Source organism: Meleagris gallopavo, chromosome 2, assembly GCF_000146605.3.
Source record: "Meleagris gallopavo isolate NT-WF06-2002-E0010 breed Aviagen turkey brand Nicholas breeding stock chromosome 2, Turkey_5.1, whole genome shotgun sequence".
Lineage (NCBI taxonomy): Eukaryota > Metazoa > Chordata > Aves > Galliformes > Phasianidae > Meleagris > Meleagris gallopavo.
The window spans coordinates 86,818,159-86,842,114 of NC_015012.2; the positions used below are offsets into that span (position 1 = coordinate 86,818,159).

Consider the following 23,956-nt stretch of genomic DNA (forward strand, 5'->3'; position numbering starts at 1 on the left):
GGTTGCTGGGTATGTTTAGCAATCTGAAAAATTACAAATAAAATATATTACTACATATAAAAAAAAAGCAGGAAGAAAGATAATTTACAATCACATCAGATGCCAGTATTAGAAGAAACATGAAAGTGAAGGGCACCCATTGCTTTCAGCCTCAAGTTCATTTCAACTCCAAAGAGCACTGGTGGTGCACAGAATCTACCAAAGAAATATTCTGTGTGCAAGTCGTTAAGGGAAGGAGAGGACAGGAATGCTGTAGGTAAGCATTATTGAACCAAGTCACTAATCACTGATGCTCCATCAAGGAGTGGTAAGATGGCTGGAGCACTGGGGAGATTATCTCCAGAGCACTGAAAAGTACCAGAAGTTGTCTTCGCATGTTAACATACACGTGGCTGCAGCATGTCTAGAATACATCAACTCACCTGTCATAGATGGTGCTAGTTTTCTTTGTCCTTTGTGGTCCACAGTACCTTCGTATGCCACAGTCACATCATACACTGCATCCAGATAGTCTTTCATTGTGTCAATTGCTACATGAGTTGCCTTCACACGTGGTGTTAGCACATGCTTCAATACAGCAAGTCCTAGAGAGAAAAGAAAATTGAAGTGTTTGAAGGTAATCTGAGTGATACTTCCAAAATGAACACCATGCCAGCAAACTTCAGCACCCCCACTCAAAATCACAAAAGGATTATTTTTAATCTCATTTCTCAGCTGAGAGAGTGCACATGTACACATTGCATTTGCTCTACAGAACACATGTAGAAGATAGAACAGAATCATTACAGGATATTAATGACAAACAGGCTGCTCAACAATAGAGTCCTTGTTACAGCTGTTGCTCAAGAAGTAGAGATGGTTCTAAGGTGGTTCACAGATGATAAAGAAGCATTTCTCCTTACTGTTTATGTTTGTCCAATACAGGTTAAAAAATAATTAACTGAGAAATACAAGACACAGAGAATATCACCACCTGAGACCCTGCCTCAGAAACAGATTTAGTAGATGAGGCATACGCACAGATAAATTTAAGCATGTACAATGCTTATCCAGCATTTTACTTCCAATGGACAAACCAATTCCATCAATATACTGAATCCTAATACTATCCCACAGTAATTAAAGAGCAGTTGTTTTAGACTACACATGCTTAAACAATTTGAGATTTCTCTAAAGCTATAGTGCTAGCAAACGTATTTAAATATCTGATATTTTCTACTTTTGATTCTCTTTTTCTCTGTTTTTCATAGAATCATTAAGGTTGGAAAAGACCTCTAAGATCATATAATTCAACCATCAACCCATCATCACCACGCCCACACACTGGGATAATGGCTATGCTGACTGTCTTCATTTTGAGGAAGGATGACAGAAAGCAGTTAGACTCAAGACAGCTTTAGCGAATTGCAGTGATTTGCTGCTGAGAGAAATAGGCAATTCCACTTTATCCTTGCAGCCATGCCTCTACCACTCTTTTCTGCAGGCTTGCACCTGTTACTGACTGTATTGCTCTGGCACTTCCCTCCCACCAGCCAAATCAAGGCTCTGTCCCAGCAGAAACTAAGCAGTGGAGAGGGAAAACAGCACAGTCGACAGCACAGACTAATCTTCCCAGTATCCCTGCCAACAAGCTATTAGAATGGCTTAGCATTAACAAAACCATAGTCAAAGAAATCTGCAGCTACTTTTAACCGTCCAGGCTAAGATGTAGAGACTGGTACATCACGGACATAAGAAGGTCAAATTTAACAAGAGTCTGCAGGTCCTAATAACAGCATTTCATATCAGTGTTTGTTTCAGCTTACTACTTCCACCAAAAGCATACTGAAGAACACACAACCACGTTGGGCTTGAAAGTACAAACTTTATTCTATTTCCGAAGTTTTAATATACAATGAATTGCAGAATGAAAAATACAGCAAATCTTTTTGTGATCTGAACACAGCTCTTCTACACTCAATTGAAAATGCTTCTACAAACAGGCCTGAATTTTATGAAAAAAAAGTCACTGTTTTGCATGATGTGTATTTTTCTCAAACAAATATCAGAATATGATTGTGATTATTGCTTTCTAGCCTTATCACAAGTTTACTTTTCAATTTTTTTTTTTTTTTTTTTTTTTTTAAATTGCACCTCCCATCAGTGGTATTCACTCCTGACATTAGAAGAAGAGATTTTTTTCTAAGCCAAAATATTGTGGTAATGCTTTAGGTAGATTTCCACTTGGAAAAATCAACACAAAAGATAATGTAATCCTGATTTTGTACTGAACTTCTGTCCATCTTCTGTTGGGTAAAACATACTCTGATCTAAAATTATGCACATATCTACCAAACAGTATAGCATCTAAACTTCTCTAAGATTTACATATATTGAAAATTTCAGCATAAATCATTATCTTGATTTCTTAATGTTTGCTAAGAGCCTCTTTGATCAAACAAGGAGATAAAAGGTTATTTACTAGCACTCTTTCTGAAGTCATTGTTCTAAGCCTTACCGGCAGTAGCGATAACTGTCGATGCAAAACATTATACAGATTGGGTAAATATTTTGAAGGATAATATGGTGGCAATGTTTTTTTAGCTTGTGAACTGTTACATCAAACAGCTAATTATGTTATGTTTCTAAATGTTTACTCAGTAAATGAAGCACTGAATATTCTAGTGTTGCGACAGCAACGGTATTAGTGTGGACACTGCACTCAAAATAACTCTTGTTGATACAAATTCTCTAACACACTAATTTTGCCCTAAAAGCACTGTCATTCCTTCCCTTTCTATTTCATCTTCCCGTTACCCAAACTAGTACCGTAGGGAAGGAAAGGAGAAATCAGGCTTCAACAAGAACTCAATCCTCTAGACAAAATAATACACATACCTAAGACTAATCAGTTTTTTTCTTTTTTTTTTCTTTAAGCTTTTTTTTTTTTTAATTAGTTCACGCACATTTTTGGTGGTGAAGATGGTCAGTGACAATCTGAGAAGTCCAACTGTAGAACTGTAGACTCTTATGCCATGTGCTATCTGCAAGCTCTTGAAGGTTCAGATTCAAAATGAGTATTAATCTAAGAACAATAAAGGCCACAGTCTGTTATTCAATATAGCTCCAGTGCATGATAAACAAGCATCAGCAATAGGAGTTCAACACATCCTGTTAAAGAATCTTGCAATTACTTGATGATCTTAGCTAAAATCAACATAACAGAATTTAAACCCAAGTAGTTATAGTATAGTTACCTTGGCAAGTTGCCTTCATCCAATTCACAAAATACATTGTGCTTAAATTGTTTTTAATGTTGTGCAATACTAAGCTAGAACTCTCTGTCAAAGTATTCAAGGTCATGAGATTTCATTTTAAATGCCAAAGAAAACAAACTAGATGTCTAATAATGTAATACTCTACCTTAAAATGCTACAGCTTTGCTCTTTTATGTTAGCTGATATTTAAATGATTAACAAGCATAAAATACAAAAAAAAATGTAATGTCTTGATGCAGGCATACAAGAAAACCATATCAAGGGCTTCTGAAATCATTATAATTGTATGAAAATCTGAATAAATAGGTTGAGTAATGGTACCTCAACCAGCAACTGTTAACTAGATTATACAAGATGCAAAATTTTGTTGCAGACTTTCTGAAAGAAACAAAAGTTTTAGTTAGGAAACAATTACCATCTCCAGAATTTATTTATTTATTTTCATGGAAACAGAAAAGAAACAGAGTGACAAAGAAACCCAAAGGCACTGTTTATCTAATTTCTCAGGATGAAGTTAGATATAAAAGTTGAGAATGGGAGGGAGCTTACAAGCAGGGGGGAGACAGACATTTTTACACAGCCTGATAGTGACAGGACAAGGCGGAATTATTTTAAACTAAAGGAACGGGAAATTTAGGTCAGATGTTACTAAGAAATTCTTCACTCAGAGGGCGGTGAGGCACTCAAACATGTCGCCCCATCCCTGGAGGTGTTCAAGGCCAAGTTGGATGGGGCCCTGGACAGCCTGATCTGGTGGGTGGCAATCCTACACATGGCAGGGGATTGGAATTAGATGATCTCTGAGGTTACTTCCAATGATTTCTACAGAGAAGATCTCCCTTGCTTTTCCTTTAATCTGAGCCAAAAGCTCACAGAGCTTCCAGTGCAGGCAGGCCACCTACCAACCTTTTCATCCTGCATTAGTCATAATTTTACTTCAGACATGTGCACACACTTTATTCTGAAACAAAACCAATTAAAAAAAAAAAAACAACAACCCTATTCTAAATGATGAAAACCTGTGTATTACATGAGCAGTAGCACATTTGATCAACAAAAGTTATACTCTCATTAAAGTGGATGTCAAATTAGTCTGACTAGTTTTTCCTTCTCCTATAAAACTATGTTAATTGATGCTAAAACAGAAATTGAAAATGAGGGAAATAAAACAATGAGTTAAGTTTAATACCAACTAGATCTTCCTTTCCTCTTTTTCCATGTGTGTGTGTACATGTTCCTGCAGCAGTAATACCTGATTAAATATGCAGCTCTTCAGTGTCCTATGAACACACCTAACACAATGTTCATCCCAGCCTACTAGAACACCCTCAGTAGTTGAAGGTTTGGTTCTGAAACCAATATCTAGAGAGACATACAAAATTACATATGGTGGGACTGCTCAACGTTCATGATGGAGCTTTCCTCTCCCAGCTTGCAAGTATCTCCGACTTCCTACACACTCTCTCATGTAACAGATTTTATGAAATTCTGCCAAGGAGTTGTAGAAGAAATGTGGTCATATAAAAAACAGTTATAATACACTGTATCTTCCCATCCCCACAGTGAAAAGTTAGGTGCACAGCAGCAAGTTTCAGCCATAATTCCAATATTCTCAGGCAGTTTGCTACCTAACCAGTAGACAGCACTGTAACTGGCCATAAGTCTCCATGGTCACTGAGAAGTGTGAAAGAGGCATCAAAAAAACATCCTCATTGAAAATAAAAATATTTAAAAAAGAACAACAGGTAAGAGGAGTTTAAAAAAAAATGACATGTAAGATATAAAGTCATTTGCTTGTTCTTAAATAGTAAGATTCTTAAAAGCCATAGTTATAATTTTTCTATGCAAAGTCTGCCAAGTCATCTACTGCTTCACTACACTGCCTCAGTGAATTTAAGTGTACACTGAAAACACTGAGACAAAGGAGACTGTGGTAATTAAGAAACATCCATTTGGAACAACGATTTAGAATAACATTCAGTTATTGGTAATGGGAAGCGAAAAGCAATTCTTTCCCATCTCTTTGGAAAAAAAAAACAAACCAACAGGTAATCTACGTAGGAATGGGGATCTTTGCCATTTTAAATTTAATTCAATAACTTTGTAAAACATTTTTCTTATCATTCTTGTCATTCCTTATATTTGGATAAAATTCATATTCTACTAAGCCTAAGAAATCTGGGGTTGTTCAGAACATTACAGAGGCCTAACTCATAGAAAATTATTAAAAATCCATAAACATATATTGTGGAAACATATAAATGAAACATATTTTATGCCAGAAGTTGGTACAAAACAAAAGAAGTCCAGTATTTAGTGGGTTCTACTGAAAGTCTGTTCTGTAATCCAGTATCATAATATGCTTTAAAAAATTCACAGTTCAAAACAAATACATACAATAAAAAATACCACTTCTAACATTACAAGATTTGAGTTACATCCCTATGAAAATAAGACTGTTATCTACACATTATAATTTCCTAGACTCAAAAACTCAAGCCAATTGACTAGCACGGGAGAACAAAAGCATTTTTAAGATGCCTAGAACAGTTGATCAGAGACTTTATATCAACAGAATGACCACACCAGATTTTGAAGATGGCAATCATTCCATCACAGTGGAAAAACTAAAGCAAATTTTAAGATTACTGACTATATACTTAAATAGTGGAAGTTGGAAGGCAAAAACCCCAGGAAAAGAGATAAAACTCGCCTTCACATGCTTAGATCTTCAGTAAGTGCACATATTTCCTTAGGACTCTTAGAAGGTGTCCTACTGGAAACACATGAGTAACCATCCATGCTGAAATACAGGGGGGAAAAGAAAAAGAGCATCCTGATAGCAATTGCTGGAAGCATCTCACGTGATCACTCACTTCTCGTGATGATCCTTGCTATCCTCTCCTGATGTTCAAATCCACCTGCATGGATGGCATTGATGCTAATGGCTTGGAAGTGGGGGGCATCATTTATTTGACAGAAATGTGAAAACCTGACAGATGTTTTCACCTGAAATTCTGGCAACATTGCTTATGTTTTTCCTGACTGTGAAACTCCATCAATTGCTACAGTTCGGAAGCACAAAGTTAAATACTAGAACAATTTAAATTCTGTGGAGTTTTTTTCCCCAAATAGCTTCTACACCAATCCCAAACTACTTAGTTTTAAGAGGTAACTTTTGCTTTCAAAATTCAGTCAGCACATTTTTCCTTCCGCAGTATAATCAAATTAATATATTTTTAGTTTAAAATGCTGCCTGCATCACAATGAGTAAAAATCTGATTGGATTGGAATTGTCTGGCACTTGTAAAATGTGCAGAATAAATAATCTTCAGTTTTTGAGGGTAGCCACATTGCCCTTAGATGACAACATTCTCATTTCATCACCACACAACTAGGATCCCTGGAAGTAAGCAACTTTTTGCATCTCAATGAAAACAACTGCAGTGGAAAAAAAAAATTGGTATTTTGTACAGAATCCAAGTCTAATGACAGAATAAGGTGTAATATAGAGTACAGTCAGTATTTTTAAAAAGTTACCTTTCAAGGGGGGGGCTCAATCACCTTTAAATTCTTTTGCTGTTTGATATGCTTTCATCCTATTCCTAGACAGATAAGATTTATTTAAATATTCATATCAATGATAAAGACATAATAGTTGCTGCCAGCAATCTGAAAAAAAGCTTTTGGGATGTGAACCTCTGCATTTGTTTCTGGGTTTGGGTTTTATGCATATTTTAATTGGTCTCTGGCCAACTATAAGAGACAGTGACTGTGTCCATTACTTATACTTTCTTTAGAAGAATATCAAGTTATGAGATGCAACTCAATAGGTCATATTAAGACCAGGTAATTAAGTTCAACCCAATAATTCTGCTTAATCCAATAAATCTTCTCTAGAAGAGAATCCAGCCCATGGAAAATAAAAATAAACACCAAGTCCACAAAATCTTTTCATACTTCCTCTCTGAAAAACTAATAAAACATATACACACAGTTATGTCAAAAACAGTATTTCAGACAGCATGATAATAAACATAAGTTATGTTTGTGCTCTAGGAATAGCTGTGTTATCTTTGGTACAATATCTCTGGTTCCATCTGTCAGAGAAAATAACACCAAGTCAAAGTTTAATTCTTGCAAATTAAACCACTTTTTCTATACTACACTTGCATTATTTCCTCAATACTCAAGCTGTGCAAAAGTGTAGGAAAAAATGTTAAAAAGCTTACTCACATTTCAAGACGTACTTTGCAAAACAACAAAAATTCCCCTGCATGTCAGTGAAACCAACACTGAAGCACCAAGCTCTGCATCAAAGACCAGGTAAAATCATCAGACATTTTATTTCTCCATGATGACTGAAGAACAAAATTTAAGTTAAAGTATGCCCTCATTCTCTGACTGGAATAGTTACTGGACACTGTGACTTTCTAAAAACCATAGCAAAATACATGACCGGGGAGGTGTTCAGCTGCAGCTCTTGTGCTGGAGTCCCTGCTTGCAGCCAGCAGCTAGGACCTTGGTGGCAATGGGGCTGCCAAGAAGAAGCTACAAGCCATGGCTGGCTCTGCTGCATGGCAGGGCTCTGGGGAGTAGTTGTCATCTCCTGCTGGCAGTCACTCAGAGTTCCTTGTCCTTGGAGGTCCCCAACATACGTGGTCTGTGTCTTGTGGCTCCCAGCCATAAGGATATTTTGGTATGCGGCTTTTAGAGTCAGGCAGGCTGGCCATCCTGGCCAGGGATGCTCTAGTTCAAGTGAGTATCAATCTTCCCATTGAATTGCAGGGACAGTTCCCACCCTCTCCGTATAAAAAAATTGAGGAGAGTCTAAATTTTTGTGAACGATAACAACAAAAGAATTCAGCAACAGGGAAAAGCAGATCAAGAGGGTTCTATGCTAAACTAGAAGGTGCTTCCTGTTTAGTAAGTACACGTATTTAGTGTTTTTAAAAGGAGTAACCCTTACAAAATAAAAGCAGACCAAGCCTAGAGACAAGCACTAGAAGAAACAAACAGGTGTTCTGAAAGCACAAAACAGGTTACTATTATTATATTTACTGTTTTTCAAACTGTAGATATGTAATTCAGAGGTTTATTAAATTAATGACAATGAGAGCCCTTTCTCTTCTCTGAAAAAGGAGAAGAGAGGAAAGAAACACCTCATATCCAACACTCCTTCTGAGCTCTCAAAGAACTGCCAACTAATTGAAACATTTGACTTTCATTTCCGACAGGAAGCTGAAGTGACGAATAAATATGTTATGACTTCAGCTCTCTTGCCCATACGCGCAAACAAATTCCATTCTTCCCAAGGATGAGAAGAAAAGCATATATCCTTTTGGACAAGAACTAACAATGCTTAATAGCTTGATGATATCAACAGGCTCATTCACAGACTTCTGAATTCATTTCAGCATGTCACAGAAATGAATTTACCAGACCTTAGTTTACCTTCAGAATGAATTATTTCACTTTTCGTCAACAGGAAAAAACAAAACCAGGAAACATGTTGATGGAACTGTTGGAGTTAAAAGTTTATGTGTATTGTGCATCTGCTGTGAGAAAAATAAAAAAGGCCTGGGAGCCTTTGCAAGACATTCCAAAGATGAAATAATTCTATTTGTGGTTATGGAGAAGATGCCAGTGCTCACTGAGGTAACTGCAGGATAAATTTCAACCAAGGATGAGTAAGATCGGAAGGTGAAAGAGGAACAAACCCAAAAGAAATGGTAGTGTTAACAGTAATTCAAGAGAAAGAGATGGAAGACTTTAGGGTGCAACATTCCCTGTGCCAAATATTCTTTATGTCAATAACAACCGTAAATGGAATTATAATGTCAAGTTTGACAAATCGGTGACTTGGTCCAATGTAGCTTATTCCTATGTCCTTCAAGAGTAAGAAAAGGATTGTTCGTAAATACATATAAATAAAAGCTAGAGAGAACTTTCTTGCAAATGAATATTCCTTCATAATCTAAAATGCATGAAACGTCTGTACAGAAAGTATACTCATGTTACTCTCATAAGAGAAACATTGGCTTTTTTTTTTTGAGTCTAACTCTTAAGTATCAAGCAAGCAGACTTAACAGTCCAGTTAAAGTGAGGTCATCTTCATTTTATGTAACGTTTTATATAATATATGTTAAGCCCATAATAAAAGAATGATATCAAGATCTTTCTGCTTACCTTCTTTTTCAGCAAATGATTGACTGTCTGCAATGACTTTCGGTATCTCTGGATTGTAACGAGTCCCCTCTGGAAAAATCACTAAATACATCTGTGGGATGAAAAAGCAAAGCAAAACAAAAAGTTCTTATAAAGAATTCAAGCTGATTCCTTTTATAGAAATTACCAGCACTTGACAAGTCCACACTGCATTTAGCTCACACCATCTATTACCGTAGGTATAGAAAGTAAAAATCAGAATATTTGAGCTAAAAATTTCTTAGCTCATTGTTTGGACTTCAAAATAATTTTCTTAGAATGTACACCACAGGTGTCCAGGTGATTTAGGAAGGAAGATAACATGCATTAACAAAAGCAAGGAAATCAGGAACAGCTGACATCAATAACAGTATTGTTTTTCTAAGCGGAGTAAGAAGAGATATTCAAAAGTACCAAAGTAATATTCAACTTGAAATATAACATCTGTCCTTTGGCACGTCACAATGGATCTAAATAAGAAGTGTTTTGCTTTAATAGAGATCTTGCATCTAACCCTTCTTTATACTATCTAAATTCATAATTAGGAATACTGTTAATTGAAATTATGATGGCTCTGATATGTGCCTTTATGGATCTCACTCATGTATGAGTTATCAAATATATTATGAACTTAAAGTGATAGCTTAGCATAATTTGATGAATGTTCAATTTGCTTTTGAAACACAACAGTGATTTTCTAACACACTCCCCCGCCCTGCTTCATCTCCTACATATAAATGTAGAAGAAAACAACACTTAATTGTGAAAATTTCATATTCATCTACAGAAGAAAAGGCTACTGCCACCAACAGTAACTATGATGGAACTGAACATAAAATAACATACGCATAGCAAAATCATGCCTACTCTGCCTAGTCTATTTAGTTTCTTTGTTATTTTTGCAGAAATGAGTCTCAAGAAATGAGATAATGGATTTATAAAACAGTGCAAGAAAGATTACTAGAGTACATGAAGACCTTGACATGTGGGAGAATGCATCACAAAATGATGCACGGTAAAATAAAAGCTCAAAAGCGATAAGGACTATAATGTGCTTCTGGCCCACAAAATATCAGTGTGTTGGTATTTTGCACTTGGTGATGGGAGAACAGTAAAAGAAAAGAATGAATGCAGTAAGAAAGGACCTAGCAAGTGAACTCTCCAGAATTACTGCAGAGAGGAAGGTGGAAATGTACTAAAATGCAGAGAAGGAAAGAAATCTAGAAAATGAGCCAACTGGAGAGGCCAGTATAAGATCAAGAAAGAGAAAAATGTAGTATGTAACTATGAATCTAGCAGAGGAGAAAAAAAATAAAAATAATTAAAAAGGCAAAACCAGTGTCAGCAGAGCATGGTAAAGAGATGAGCTGCAAGACTTTCTGAATGGAGTTGAATGGAGCTAGAGGAAGGGCTGTACTCACAACAGCATGTTTGCAGAGAAGGAGAACTGACAGACTGCAGAGACTGGTAAAGTCCAAGAATTTTCAAACATCAGTAGAAAGCCAGGATGTATACACATATTATGGGGGAAAAAAAAAAAAAACAAACACAAAAAGCAGCACCAACTAAATGAAAAATGGGTTTAAGAGGCACAGAGTGTGCATTTTATCCTAACTTGACAGCAGCATAACCACAGAGATGAACACAGAGATGAGGAATTCTCAGATCAGTTAAAATTCGCACCTTCCTCAAGTGATGTATGCATGCATGTTGAAAATATTTAGCTGGCAAATGAGAACTTTCCAGAATTAGCTGGAAAGGGCATAATATTCAAGCTAAGATGCATTTCTCTTTTCATAAAGACACTTATATTCAAACCATGTAATTTGGATCCTTAAAATAGCATGTCAAGATGAAGATACTTCCTCCCTCATTACAGCTTGACTGCTCAGCTCCCAAGTGTAGTATAATGGTTATAATGTGGAAGTGAAGTGTGCAGGAGAGGAAAACCTTCTCTGGTATCGAGATCAGCACTTAAAAACACACAGCACCACTAACAGCCTTCAAAGCAGCAAATCTGATTACACAACAGAGCACAGAATCTACTTATCCCAGTGCTAGATGTGTAATACAAAGCAGGGGAGAAATTATATTTTAATTACTCTTCTAAGCCTTTAAAACACAAGCAGCTGAACAAGTGTCTGATCAGAATCTGAAACCTCTGAATTAAAAGCATACTAACAATACAAAGAAGTGATTTATGCTTGGAATTCAGCATATATAAACCTCACATGCAAGCCATTAGGACTGCTTTACCTGAGTAAAATTCAGGAATGCAAACAGATGCCCTATTATATTCACGGACAGTGTTGCTCATGACACTCAGCTAATGCACCCAGACTACCGAAGCTACTCACACCACTGGCTCTACTCTTCTCCCAACATGGACAGCAGAAGTTAAAACCTTAAGCACTATATCCAGAGATTATAAGAACTACAAATCTCTAAGATTTTAATAACTAAATAAGCTCCCCGAACTTGGATTAAGAACTGCTGAATTGTAGGAGCATTTTAATTGCCTAGAAACACTAGATGCAGCTAAGGTCCTTTTTTTTTTGTTACAAGATGTTTCACTTAGAGCCATTAGCTACGTAAAAGCTACCTTCTTTAAAAGAGACAAAAAAAACCTTTGCATTACCACAGACCCCCGTTCTTTGACAAACCAATTTTAACATAAGCTAAACAGATCCCTCTGTTCTGAGGGAAGTCACACTCTTCATAACTCTTTCTGTATAACAGACAAATGTCAGGATGCTATCTCTGATCAATTCAAGTTTCGAAAAGTGGATTAGGATTCAGCTAGTAGAATTTTACTGACTTTGGTTCAAGTCAGGAAACCAGAAGAGGCATAGGTTACCCGAGGAGTTCCCAGTGTGAAGTCCATAAACTTGTCCCTTATTCTACAAATTAAAGGTATGGGTGATGACAACTGCTTTGATGTGCACAGCAACACTGTTAATATTCTCAGTGTTGTTAAAGATTGCTAGCAATGGCACAGAGGGGGGCACAGTAGTGCTTATAGACAGAAGGAAGCAGCTGAGGAAGTCCTCGAGACAGAACAGTGTCAGAAAAGGACTCAGTGTAGCTGGAGCAGGGGAAGGGGGCATGAAGCAAGACAAGTCCCCAGAACACTGAACAAAGGCAGCCCTGTAAGCGTACAGGGAGAGGAGGTGCTAAAGAGAAAACTTGTCCATACACAAGGATTTGAAGGGTGTCCCTGCAGACAGCAGCTGCCACTCTGCAGAAGAACATATGGCAACAAGAAAGTGATACTACTGACTGAAGATATCCTGCATTTATGGTGTTGTTCCCAGGAGCATGACATGAGAAAACAATTCAATTTTACAAACTTCAAAATCATATTAAATCATGAACTTCCTTAATTTTATTATTTTCATTATTGCATCCTGGCAACTAGATGGATTCACATCTGAATCGATTTAGACTACAGCGTGAAAGATATGCTTCTGATGAACCAAATGAGAAACATTAACACCCAGATCAATAACTGAGAAAGATATGGTATGAGAAAGCATATCTGGCATAATTTGAACAAAATACAAAAATCAATATAAGGAAAGCAAGCAAAGACATCCAGGATTTGTAAAGAAATTGCCAAGGATTTACAAAATACAAAGTATATGACAAAATAATTAACATTAAGCCTTATAACAGCTGAATTAACGTATCTGTCCTCAGGCTCCTGCTGTTTGGTTGGCACTGGTTCAGATGATAAAGACTTATACTGCTGTCATATGAATGACAAAAACAAGACACAGTAACTAGCTAAATACTGGCTGTGTTGGCTAAATCACAGAATCATAGAATTGCTTGGGGTGGAAGGGACCTCAAGGATCATATGTTCCAACCCCTCCGCCACAGGAAGGGTTACCAGCCACTAGATCAAGTACTAGATCAGATTGCCCAGGGCCTCATCCAGACTGGACTTAAACACCTTCAGGGATGGGGTATCTACCTCCTCTGGGCAACCAGATGCAGCATCTCACAAGGCAGATTTCTTTCTCTCCAGGCATGACAGACAGAAACACAAGTCACACTTTCAAACTGAAATTTGCTGTTCAGTAGAGTCAACTCTTCTTTATACACAAGCAGACTGAGTATAGTACGTATACTATTACATATAGTATATAAAGTACTTGCTGGATAGATTATTGCACTGAGAAATGCTTTTATCTTGTTACTACTTATCTGAAAACAACATCAACACAAACGAGCTCTTCAAACCGTGCTATAGTCTCTCTCACAAGGTATTAATGCTGCCATTTGTTAGCCATCAGCCAGATTTTATGCCCTGCAAACAAAGCCACAGTTTTGAGTGAGCTTTCCCAGTGAAAGGTCCAATAATGTGTATTGTTATATTAGTTACGTGATGAATTGAGATGTAAAATAGTTTCAAGGAAGAAATAAGAAAATTCAGCAGTTGAAGATCTCTACTATGAAAATAGAAGAGGAGCAGCGCTTTAGGCTACCATCAGAGCTTAGTGTACATCCAAGCTAAAGCTCCACTGCTTTTGGGAAGCAAGATGGAACACGGTGGAGCAACAGGACAGAAGGGGATGCTGAAGCCAGGTAGAGTCCTACACAAGGAAATAGTGCTATGCAGCCCCCTGCCTCAACATGAGATCAGCCACGCTGGATTGCTAGCCCAAGCCTACTTGAATGTGAGAGGCCAAGAGGCTGCCTTAATTTTCTGCTTGCTTTCTGCCTCTAATTTACTTTTCATTATGGAAAAATCTAGAAGAAACCAAGTGAAAGGAGGCAGTAAAATAACAGAAGAGTTTGCCACTCTAACTAGAGCAGGAGGCTGGGACCATATTCCTACACGTCTTAGGTTTCTTAATAGGAACAGAGATGTCTCCGGACAGACTGAACATTAATCATTTGGATTCTTTTGTTTAAACTTTATGTGGAGAGAAACTGTAAATAATCAAGTGACCCTTAACACGGATTCCCTTCCATCTCTCTCTATTGGCAATAATTCTTCCCTTAGTGGCTGAGAGGCAAGATTTTCTCCAGCGCTGCATTAAAGGAAAAAAACCCCACCACATCATGCCTACAACAACCAGGCAGTCACAGCGGCTCCACTAAGCAGAGCAAAAGCCTACCCTGAACTGCAGCATCCAGTGGATAAGTTTTAACAGAAATTTATAGTAGTACACTCATTATTTTCACATGAAGCCTGCAGCAATTTGTTCTTGTGCTGACGAGTTCAGGGCATACTTGTTTTACTGATTAAAATGTCTTCATTTTAAAAGCATTACAGTTGATGTGAATACCACACTAAGTCAGAGCCAAAAAGTTTCTTCATGAATAATGCACTAAGGACACAGGTTATCACGTCTTCTCTCAGTAGTAATTGCAGGTTAAAGAGCATTTACAGCATCTACATCTAAATTCTCAGATAAAGAGGATTATAGAAAGTTCAGTCTTCCCTCATATGACAGCTCAGTGGTCTGTTTTTACCCCAGCATATGCAATCATTTGTCTCAGTAAACAGGCTTTTGACAATGTCAGTTTTGTAAAATGTAAGAGTCCCTTTTTATATGGCTTGACTGAAAGTGATTTAAAACAGTACACATTTTTACAGTGGTTAAACATTATTCTCTACTGTACTGCTACCCTGCATGATAGGAGGACAATGGCAACAACTGCTTGGTAAGCACATCCAGTTTTTGTGCCTTATTTCCAACTCCAAGGAACTTCTAGACAGCCAAATTTCACCAAAAATCAAACATACCAAGTGGTCCCAAATTTACTAAGCAGTAGCTGAGACAGGCTAGTTTTTCAGTCCAAACCACAATCAAAGAGTAGAAAGAAAGAAGATTCCAGGAAAAAAAGCCTTCTGGACTTACTTTATTTATTAATCACATGTAAATATCACGCACCACAAAAAGCAGAACCCACAGTGGAAGCACCTTTAAAGAGAAGCTTTATGCTTCAATCTCCCTTTACACTTCAACTAATGCATTACTCGGGACTCAATGTATAGCACTGGAGCATCACCGAATGCTACTTGTGGGTTTCCAAAAGACATGCAGAATTAGGTGAGTTTCTAGACATGCATTCCTAAGACTGCATTAAAAAATAAAAAATCCAAATACTTCTATAAAGCAGAGTGATTTAATGTAGAGTTCAAATCAAGGCTTATCACAACCAAACCGTTATTATTACAACAACCCCCTGTATTTTAGTGAATGCAGAGCAAAGCCAGAAAACCAGACTCAATTAGAAGCTGAGCAAGAAATCAGTGGGTCTTTGTGGGAAAACACCCTGCCAGGAGATTCCACCCAGACCAACGAAAGCAAAATGAGCCAGTGCTTTGCTTAGGGGGATGACTTCAAATACATTTCACAGATCTTTGTTTGTCTTTGTTTATCCAATTACGCTGCAAGTTTTACAGAAAGCAGAATCTTTGCCACTTACATACAGAAAATAACAATGTAATGCAATGTTTTCAACATCTCAGAACTCTCCTGGGCAATGCGAGCACAATTTACTGAATCCAGCCATCTTTTCTCTACAGACATTATTAGATAGACAGGTCTAAATATGCCTATGCTTCATACCAGTTAAACAACTGCCAATGAACTCCAGAACAGAAAATGCATTCTCAGGAAGAGATTCCTGAGCTAACATAGTCCCAGATGATACACTGAGGCATGCTAACAGGAAGAACAAACATACCAATCAAAGAAATCACACACTCTTGAAGAGTGTTTCATGAAGATGCAATGAATAGCAAGTACTACATTCACCTTTACAGTAATGCTAAAATATATATATGTTTCAGCTACTTTCTATCCTAAATTTCTATTTTCCACTAGCAAAAACTTTTAAAGACACTTACAAACACAAAGTATTTATTAACTAACAAAGGTATAATCTAATAAAGAAAGCATTTTGTGTATGTGACTGAAACAAGAATTTGAACCTTATCAACACAAAATGCTCCAGTACAGAATTACAGCATCTTTACAGAAAGATCCTTAGAGAAAGACAAAAAGTTTATTTGTCTGCTTTACACTGTGCTACGAAAGATACACATTGTTTGCTGGTGTGCTGGAAAGAGTTGCTCCCCTTCAGAGGAGCATGTGGAACATGTGGAATTCTGCTGAAATGTCGTCTTTTCATGTCAGCCAAAAACTAAGCTGTGGTAATATATGTCTGACCACTGTAACTTATCTTCTCAAAATGGGAAATAGATTTACTTAATTAAACAAGAAAAAAAACAACATTCATGCTAAGACAGCACTCAAACTATCTATCTTCAACAGGGATGCTTTACTCATTTAAAGCAGTCAGTAAGTGTAAAACAGTTTACTTTTTCAACACAGACACATCCACACACAAATACAGTATGTCCAGAAAAAAGGAGTATAAAGGTCACAACAATCAATATGTTCCTTTTACCCAAGCTTTAGCTTTAAGAGGTTTAGTATTTCGAGTGGAAAGTCCTAATCACATCATTTTATATAAAATGAAAGTGTAACTGTTCTATATCAAGACTGCCTGAGTTGGTTTTCATAAGTCTAGCCAAAAAGGCAAGAAACATTTTAATGCACAGCAAGTAATGGAAACGAAACACACTGATTCTAACCACCAAGCCACAAACCATAATGGGAGTCATGAGAAAAGTCACTTGGCACTAGCAATCATTCTTCAAATAGAAAATTATCACAAACTGTTTTTGTCAATTTTGATTGCTTTTTTTCTCCTGCAAGCGCAGCAGACAAAATTACTCAGTTCTAAGATGTCAAAGTCACCAACAGTGGATTGATCACGGGGATGACTAATTAAGATTTGGAAGAATACTTCTTGATACTTCTTGACTTTCAGAAGGATAAACAACTGGTAGTCTACAAAAATACCAATTTCTGACAAGGAACAATGCAGTAGTCAAAGTGCTACCTTTTGAAACATGGGGAACATTGGATATGGCTGCCAAAGAAGTTACATCAGCACTTAGTAAGTGTTCTAATACTCATCTAAATCCTCCCTGCCCTCTACAGACAGAATCCAAAAGTTCATATCATTCATAAAAGGACTAGTCTAATTTCCAGCAGTTTCACTAGGGAGCTGACTCTAATCAGAAAAAATAACTGTAGAAATTCAGAAAAAAAAACAAATCCATGACTGTTCTCTTGTAGGTGGGGGATATGAAGCATGAGCTCATTTCTCCAGTGAGGCTTTGACACTAAAAAGGTCAATGAAATGATGAGAGGAGGGGAAAACAAGGTATAATCTTACCGGAGTCTCAGCTTTCATCTGGGCCCGCAACTTCCCTCTCATTTCTTTTTCATTGAATTTGGCACTTCTTTTTACATAGACTCCTCCATGCTAGCAGAGAAAGAAATGAAAAGGATTAAATATTTAAATAGCTTAATGTGAAATATTTGATAAAAGAGCAAAGAAGATGACAGTAACATTCACCCTTATGACTCATGCTGTAAATTGCCCACAAGACAACTTCTGCTAGGATGAAAGCACTTGCATGCAAATACAGTTTCAAGTAAGTTCACAGAATCTGTTTATATAAAGATCAGATCTACAAAGAATATTGTAAGATGCTTGAAGTGCCTTGTTTAGAGGTGCTAAATAATTGATTGGAAGACTGCAATGGAGTCGACCACAGACAAGCACCTTAACTTGTAGATCATGGAAAATCACACAACAGAATTCACTCACAAGTAGCTGTAAGCTAACTAATTCAATGTTATGTGCCTCCTCTTACTCAGTGACTAATACAAATATTGGAGTTACATGTATTATACTTATACATCCAAAAATTAGTACTCAAGTAACTACCATGGGTCATGAAAATGTCTTCATGTACTTTACTAAAGAACTGAACCTTTAATAAAGAAGTTAAATACCAAGATAAAAACAGAATAAGGGAAAAGATTCTATGAAAGTATTATAACTTACAACCACTACAAGAAGTTAGACCATTTCCTGGAAAAGATTCATTTTATAACTTGTTCCACACAGTTTATCACAAAAACTTCAGTAAAAGGATGATGACAAAAGCACACAAACACACACAACTTTTATAAAGAAATTAAATCTTTCTCATCATATCCCCCTCTTCCATAACTTTGCTTTACATACAGCCTAGCCACATCACACTGTAAACAAACATGCTTCAAAATTAACAACTGATGTAATTAATTAAAAAAAAATCAACAAAAAAATCTTTCAAATAACAATTTCGTTTTTAAATGCTATCTTCTTAAGGGATTCTCTACCTCATTCCCTAACTCGGTCATCCCCTTCTCTGCCTGCCCTGACTGTTGGCACTAGGATTTGTCAGATATTTTCTGTTTATTTGTGGTTTTATATACCACTAATTGAAAGGTGATAAAAGAGCTGAACCTCAATCAAATATTTCAGGAGAAGATACAGTATGTTGTAGAAACTACAGTGTTGTGGTGGGTGAAGGTGTCAGGGTGAGCTATCATCTAATTGGTGCAGAATAGGCAGGACTAAAGATGGAGGGTTAGGAGGAGATAGCCAGAAGAGAAAGCTATGTGAAGCTCTTTGCTCCTCATGGTGTGGAGAGATGGCTGTGCAACTGCTCAGCTGGTGATATTTGATGAGACATACTGCCCTCCAAAAGCTGCAGTGAAAAGGAAAAAGTCAATGGTGCATTAACTCCAATATTAGATAGTCTGTATTAATGTCTGTGCCTCCCTCCACGGTGCAGCAGTCAGCTGCAATGCTTTATTGTGTGGCTCTGGTTGGCAGGGGCTCAAAACTACAGAGGGAACAGAATGCCCAGTCTGCCAAGCCTGGGCTTAAGCAGGATGGTGCACAACAGCAGCCCCAGCACATGAGCAATTTACCAGTATAGGACAGATTACAGGGGAACAGAAAAACCTTCCATCAGCTGTGCAGCAAACACAGCCATGTGCCATCTCCACACTTCACACGTAAGGCTGTTTTTAAATATCTGACACTAGTAAAGGGAAACAGAAGTCTTATTTTAGAAAGTGACAGCATGACAACTGCTCTGATGAAGGGCAAACTCAGTGTGGTATGAGAAATGAAGCATCTACTGTACAAGACTTCCATATAATCTGCAAGTCACCACTCTGAGTGAACTCAGCTCTCAGCTATCTCTAGCACTGACAACAGTCATCTCTCATTCATCAAAGTCTTCCCTTACTTAGCAAATCACTAACCAGCTGAACCCCCTTCTCCTTATTTTAAGATCGGTGAACATGCAGAAACCAAGTTACTGCTGCACAGTTTCTTAGGGACACCACAACGCCAATGACAAACCCAGTGTCCCCACCTCAGACTACTTTCCTCCTCAGAAATAGACTTGTACTTCCCATGTACATGCAAGTATACAGACACTGGACGTATGAACAGACAAATAACCCACTGTAAGGTCACTCCTCATTGCACATAACCCAACTAGAAAAGCGTCGCTTTCCCTACAGCGCAGAGATAAAAGCCAAAGAGGCAACATGTCAAGCTAGCTAAATAATTGGCTAAAATACAGAAACAACCAGAAGTGTACGTGAGCTGATGCTGAACAACAGAAAGAACCTACTTCCTCTGTCAGAGTCAAGCAAACTTTCAGAGATCAAAAATATTTATCAAAGTTATGTCCCAGCTTCACCAGGTGGCATAAGATGAATAGGAGCTAGCTGCGTTTTGGAGGAGAGATAGGGCAAAACAAATTTTACATCCATCCAAAAATAATAAAGTTAGTTTTATGAAATCTCACTACCTAATAAATCGAACTCGGAACATAACAGGTTAATTAAGTAGTTCCTTTCTTTTTGTTGCTATGAGATATCTGCCTTCAAAGAAGAATGTCAGTTATGCGACTGTATACAGCTCAAATTCCCCAATTTGTATTGCATTTCCTTTTCAGTAAGAGATCAAATATATGAATGCTTTTCAAAACATGTTTCTGGAAGTATTGTTTTTAAAGTTTTTAATTTTTTTCCGCTGTACTTTAAAAGCCCCTCTCTAGGTCAACAATGGATTATGTTTACAAATATACTTCCTTTGTGCCTGAATTTCGCTCTCCTGGACATCCAGACCACGTTTATTTCCAAACAGGATGTTTACCTGAGGCAGGGAATATGAATTCTGCGAGCATGTCGTAATTACACGGCTCTGGAAACTTTTAGTGGAGTGTAAGTGACATCACTGACAGAACATCAACAGGAAGGGCAGGAAGTGTTTTATGTTTTTGCACTGTTTGGTGTGATAAAAACAATAAAAATACCTATTAGCGTGTGCTGCAGTCCTGCTGCATCCCGTATCCGTAACCTAAACACATGCATCACCATTGTCAGTAAGCAGCCTTCCATTTATGTCAATGAATTACATTTATATATATTTTTAACTATCTATCTATATAGATAAAAATATATCCATCACTACATCTCATAGTAGTTGTATGTTTTGAGGAATAACATGTTGAACAGGTTTACTTATTTTTTAATTAAAGTGTAGCTCGCGTATGGATTAATTTCCACAGGAACCTTCTTTTAACAGTCAGTATAGCAGACAGGAAACTGAGCACCGGATATTCCACAAAGCAATAGTCATTTTCCAAAATTTTGGAAAAAAAAAAAATTTAGGACACCTAGTGAAAGCAGATGGAATAGATATCCTGTCTGTAATTTAATTAATCAGACTTAAATCATCACCAATATAATGACTATAGGCAAACAGAAACAGCACGTATCAGACTGGTCACCGTCTCTTTAGTGGAATCAAAATGCAGAGATCTGAAGTCTCGGTGGGGACAAGAACAAGGGCTACTCAGAAAGTAATGCCTTCTATCTCAATCTGTTGGCCCATGATGTCAGAGGCAGATGTTGGTGGCACAGCAGCAGAGGCTGAACCTTTCCACCAATACTCCATTACACTTTGTTTCCAAGTGACAGATGGCAGCAGAGGGGCAGTCTGACAAAATGGTGTCTGACACGGAAGTGCGTATGAAGCAAAGGTGTGTCACTGAGTTCCTCCATGTGGAAACAATGGCACCCACTGACATGCTCCGACACTTGCTGAGTGCTGATAGAGATCAAACAGTAGATGTGAATACAGTGAGGTGGTGGATGTGGCAACAGGGTGTGATGTTTTGTATTTATCTAGGGGACTGGGAGAGCAACCTTTGAAATAAATCACAAGTGGTTTTATTTTTTCTGCAGCATATTTTTCTAAACAGTACCATTTTGGAAGAAAAGGTAGCAAGCATGCATGCTTCAGCCTAGCTTTACAGCTCACACACTGCCTAGGGCACTCATCCAGAGAACAACAAAGACATTCAATTTTCAGGCTGAACACAACATTGATTGAACCTGATCTACAGATACCTTGGGGAACACTTGAACTTCTTACACACTGAACAGAAAGCAGGAACCTCAACAGTATCCATGCTCTAAAATAAAAGTGAGATAGTTCGCTCCCTAGAGATGGGCATTTTTGGTGACACGATCCAAGACTATGAACCTCTGTAGGCACCTACACCAAATGAAAGCAACATCTGATTACTGGGAAAGGACACTGCTTAAGGCACTTCCTACTTCACAGCACACTGAATTAGGCAGTTCATGGATCTGAGCCTCCCCTCTCCAACAGCCTCTAAACCCAACCCAAATTGGAGGCAAAATATGAGTCAATCAATAACAGCTGTAATTGATGCCAGCAAAGGGCTGTTCCGTCTCCTTTCCTCTTCCCACCAGTGGCTGTATGCTCAACTTAAGGATGCAAGAGTCAGGGTGCTGAGACACAGACAGGAACACGCTGCCAAAATCAAAGAGAGCAAAGCTTCCAATTTGCACAGAAGCCTGCAACAAGATTGGCTCTGGTCAAGCATACAACACCAACGTTGGGCATTTCATATTTGATATACAGTTTACATGGGAAAATTGTTCTATTTTGAATTTAAACTAAAAATGTCAAACACTATCAACAATACATTCCTCAGTAACAGGGAGAGGTAAGTCGCCTATTCTTCACATTTTTCTTTACAAACTAGTAAGTTGGTCACTCTGCAATTAAGGCCTTCTATTTATTTCCACGAAAACCGCAACAGATGTACAACAAGATTATTTGATACAGCAAATTCTCAGCTACAAAACAGTTTCTCAGTCACCAACATTAGCTATATAAGATCTCCTTTTACATTGTGTTAAAACCAAACAGTTGAAAAACAAATAGCTCACTACAAATGTGAATTTACTCCCAGTTTGCAGCATAATAACAAAAAAAAACAACCAAAAAAAACACCCCAAAAAAGTCTGTTTTCACTTACTGCTAAGTGAACAACTGCATAGTTAAAAGAACAAAGTATTAGAATATTTTGAAACAGCTACTAACAGATTCTACAGCGATATCTGTAGCTACTAACGCTGCCCACAACAAGTATTTACTTATAAGTAAACTCATTCTTTAATAACTCTCTCAACTCAGATACGCATCTAATTACAGAGTGAAACGAGCTATTTTCACATTCAAATAATGTTAGCTCAGCACTCCATCTTCCCAACAACACAAAATAAACAGAAGGGAAGTACATCACATATGACCTACACTGAGCAAGGAAAAAGTGAATGGGCTTACCTGTGAAAAATACCACCCGTACAATGGAAGCCACTTTAATCCATCTTTCAAAACATATCGGACATGCCCAAGTGCATTCTGCCTAATTGCCAACATGTCTGCAATAATCCAATCAACTGCAAAGACAAAAGCCAAAAATGTTTAGTTAAACTAGTTTACACCTGCCACTGATGAAAGAAAAAGCACATTTTGTACAAAGAAATATAATTACAGGCTTATGTGCCAGAAGTTCTGATGGAAAGCTATCAAAGCAAGGCTGGAAAGAGACACAGCAAACAGATGAGCAGATTTATAAAAACGTTATGGAAAAAATACAAACCTGTACACTGATGATTTGATAAATATATTATATTTTCTTTATTTTTTGGCAAATCCCCATAGATTATTACCTAAAAAATAAAAAATGAAGCATTACTTTATTGTTCATAGTCAGTGTATTAGTCAGTGATCAGAGGTAATTACCTATTTTCTAAGAAAACTGCCAGAGAGCTAGCATCATTAATCCCATTAATTTATCAGAATCCATCATGCATACAATCTATTTATCAACAAGGAAGTTAATACTAATTAATTAGGGCACAAAAAGTTTATTCTGTACTTATGATTCAGCCCCAGAATGGGAAACATGGAAGACAACTTACATTCACAAGATCCTTAATGCAATTAAAGGAAAAAGCAACCTTCAGACATGCATTAGAACATTAAGTTCATAAATCTAACATACAGCATATGTTTCATCCAGACACATGGTTATGAGTTCAGTTAAATTTAAATTTGTAAGTTTTCCTGAATTAGATAAATAAAAAAAAAATCTCAACCATTTGCCACAATTTTAACCATCAAGTGCAAGCAAAAAAACGAAACAAAACAAAACAAAA

At 37.3% G+C, this 23,956-nt stretch overlaps 1 protein-coding gene across 1 annotated transcript; it reads right to left on the reverse strand.

Annotated features, from left to right (window-relative positions):
- Positions 1-23,497, reverse strand: AGPAT5 (1-acylglycerol-3-phosphate O-acyltransferase 5). The gene is made up of 6 exons (XM_019613206.1): positions 23,398-23,497; positions 23,079-23,194; positions 17,733-17,822; positions 9,447-9,537; positions 423-584; positions 1-23 (listed from the first exon to the last, which is right to left on the reverse strand). Exons 2-6 carry the CDS (start codon positions 23,172-23,174, stop codon positions 16-18), a joined length of 447 nt encoding a protein of 148 aa, XP_019468751.1. The 5' UTR covers positions 23,175-23,194; positions 23,398-23,497; the 3' UTR covers positions 1-15.
- Between the last annotated feature and the right edge of the window lie 459 nt (positions 23,498-23,956).

What these genes read in the sequence shown, in the direction of transcription:
- AGPAT5 (XM_019613206.1), bottom strand. Translation starts at nt 23,174, where the DNA reads ATGTTGGCAATTAGGCAGAATGCACTTGGGCATGTCCGATATGTTTTG. An exon ending in AGATGAAAGCTGAGACTCCG is followed by an intron (nt 9,538 to 17,732) that starts GTAAGATTATAC and finishes TTCATCCCACAG; the next exon opens with ATGTATTTAGTGATTTTTCC. An exon ending in ATCATTTGCTGAAAAAGAAG is followed by an intron (nt 585 to 9,446) that starts GTAAGCAGAAAG and finishes TTTTCTCTCTAG; the next exon opens with GACTTGCTGTATTGAAGCAT.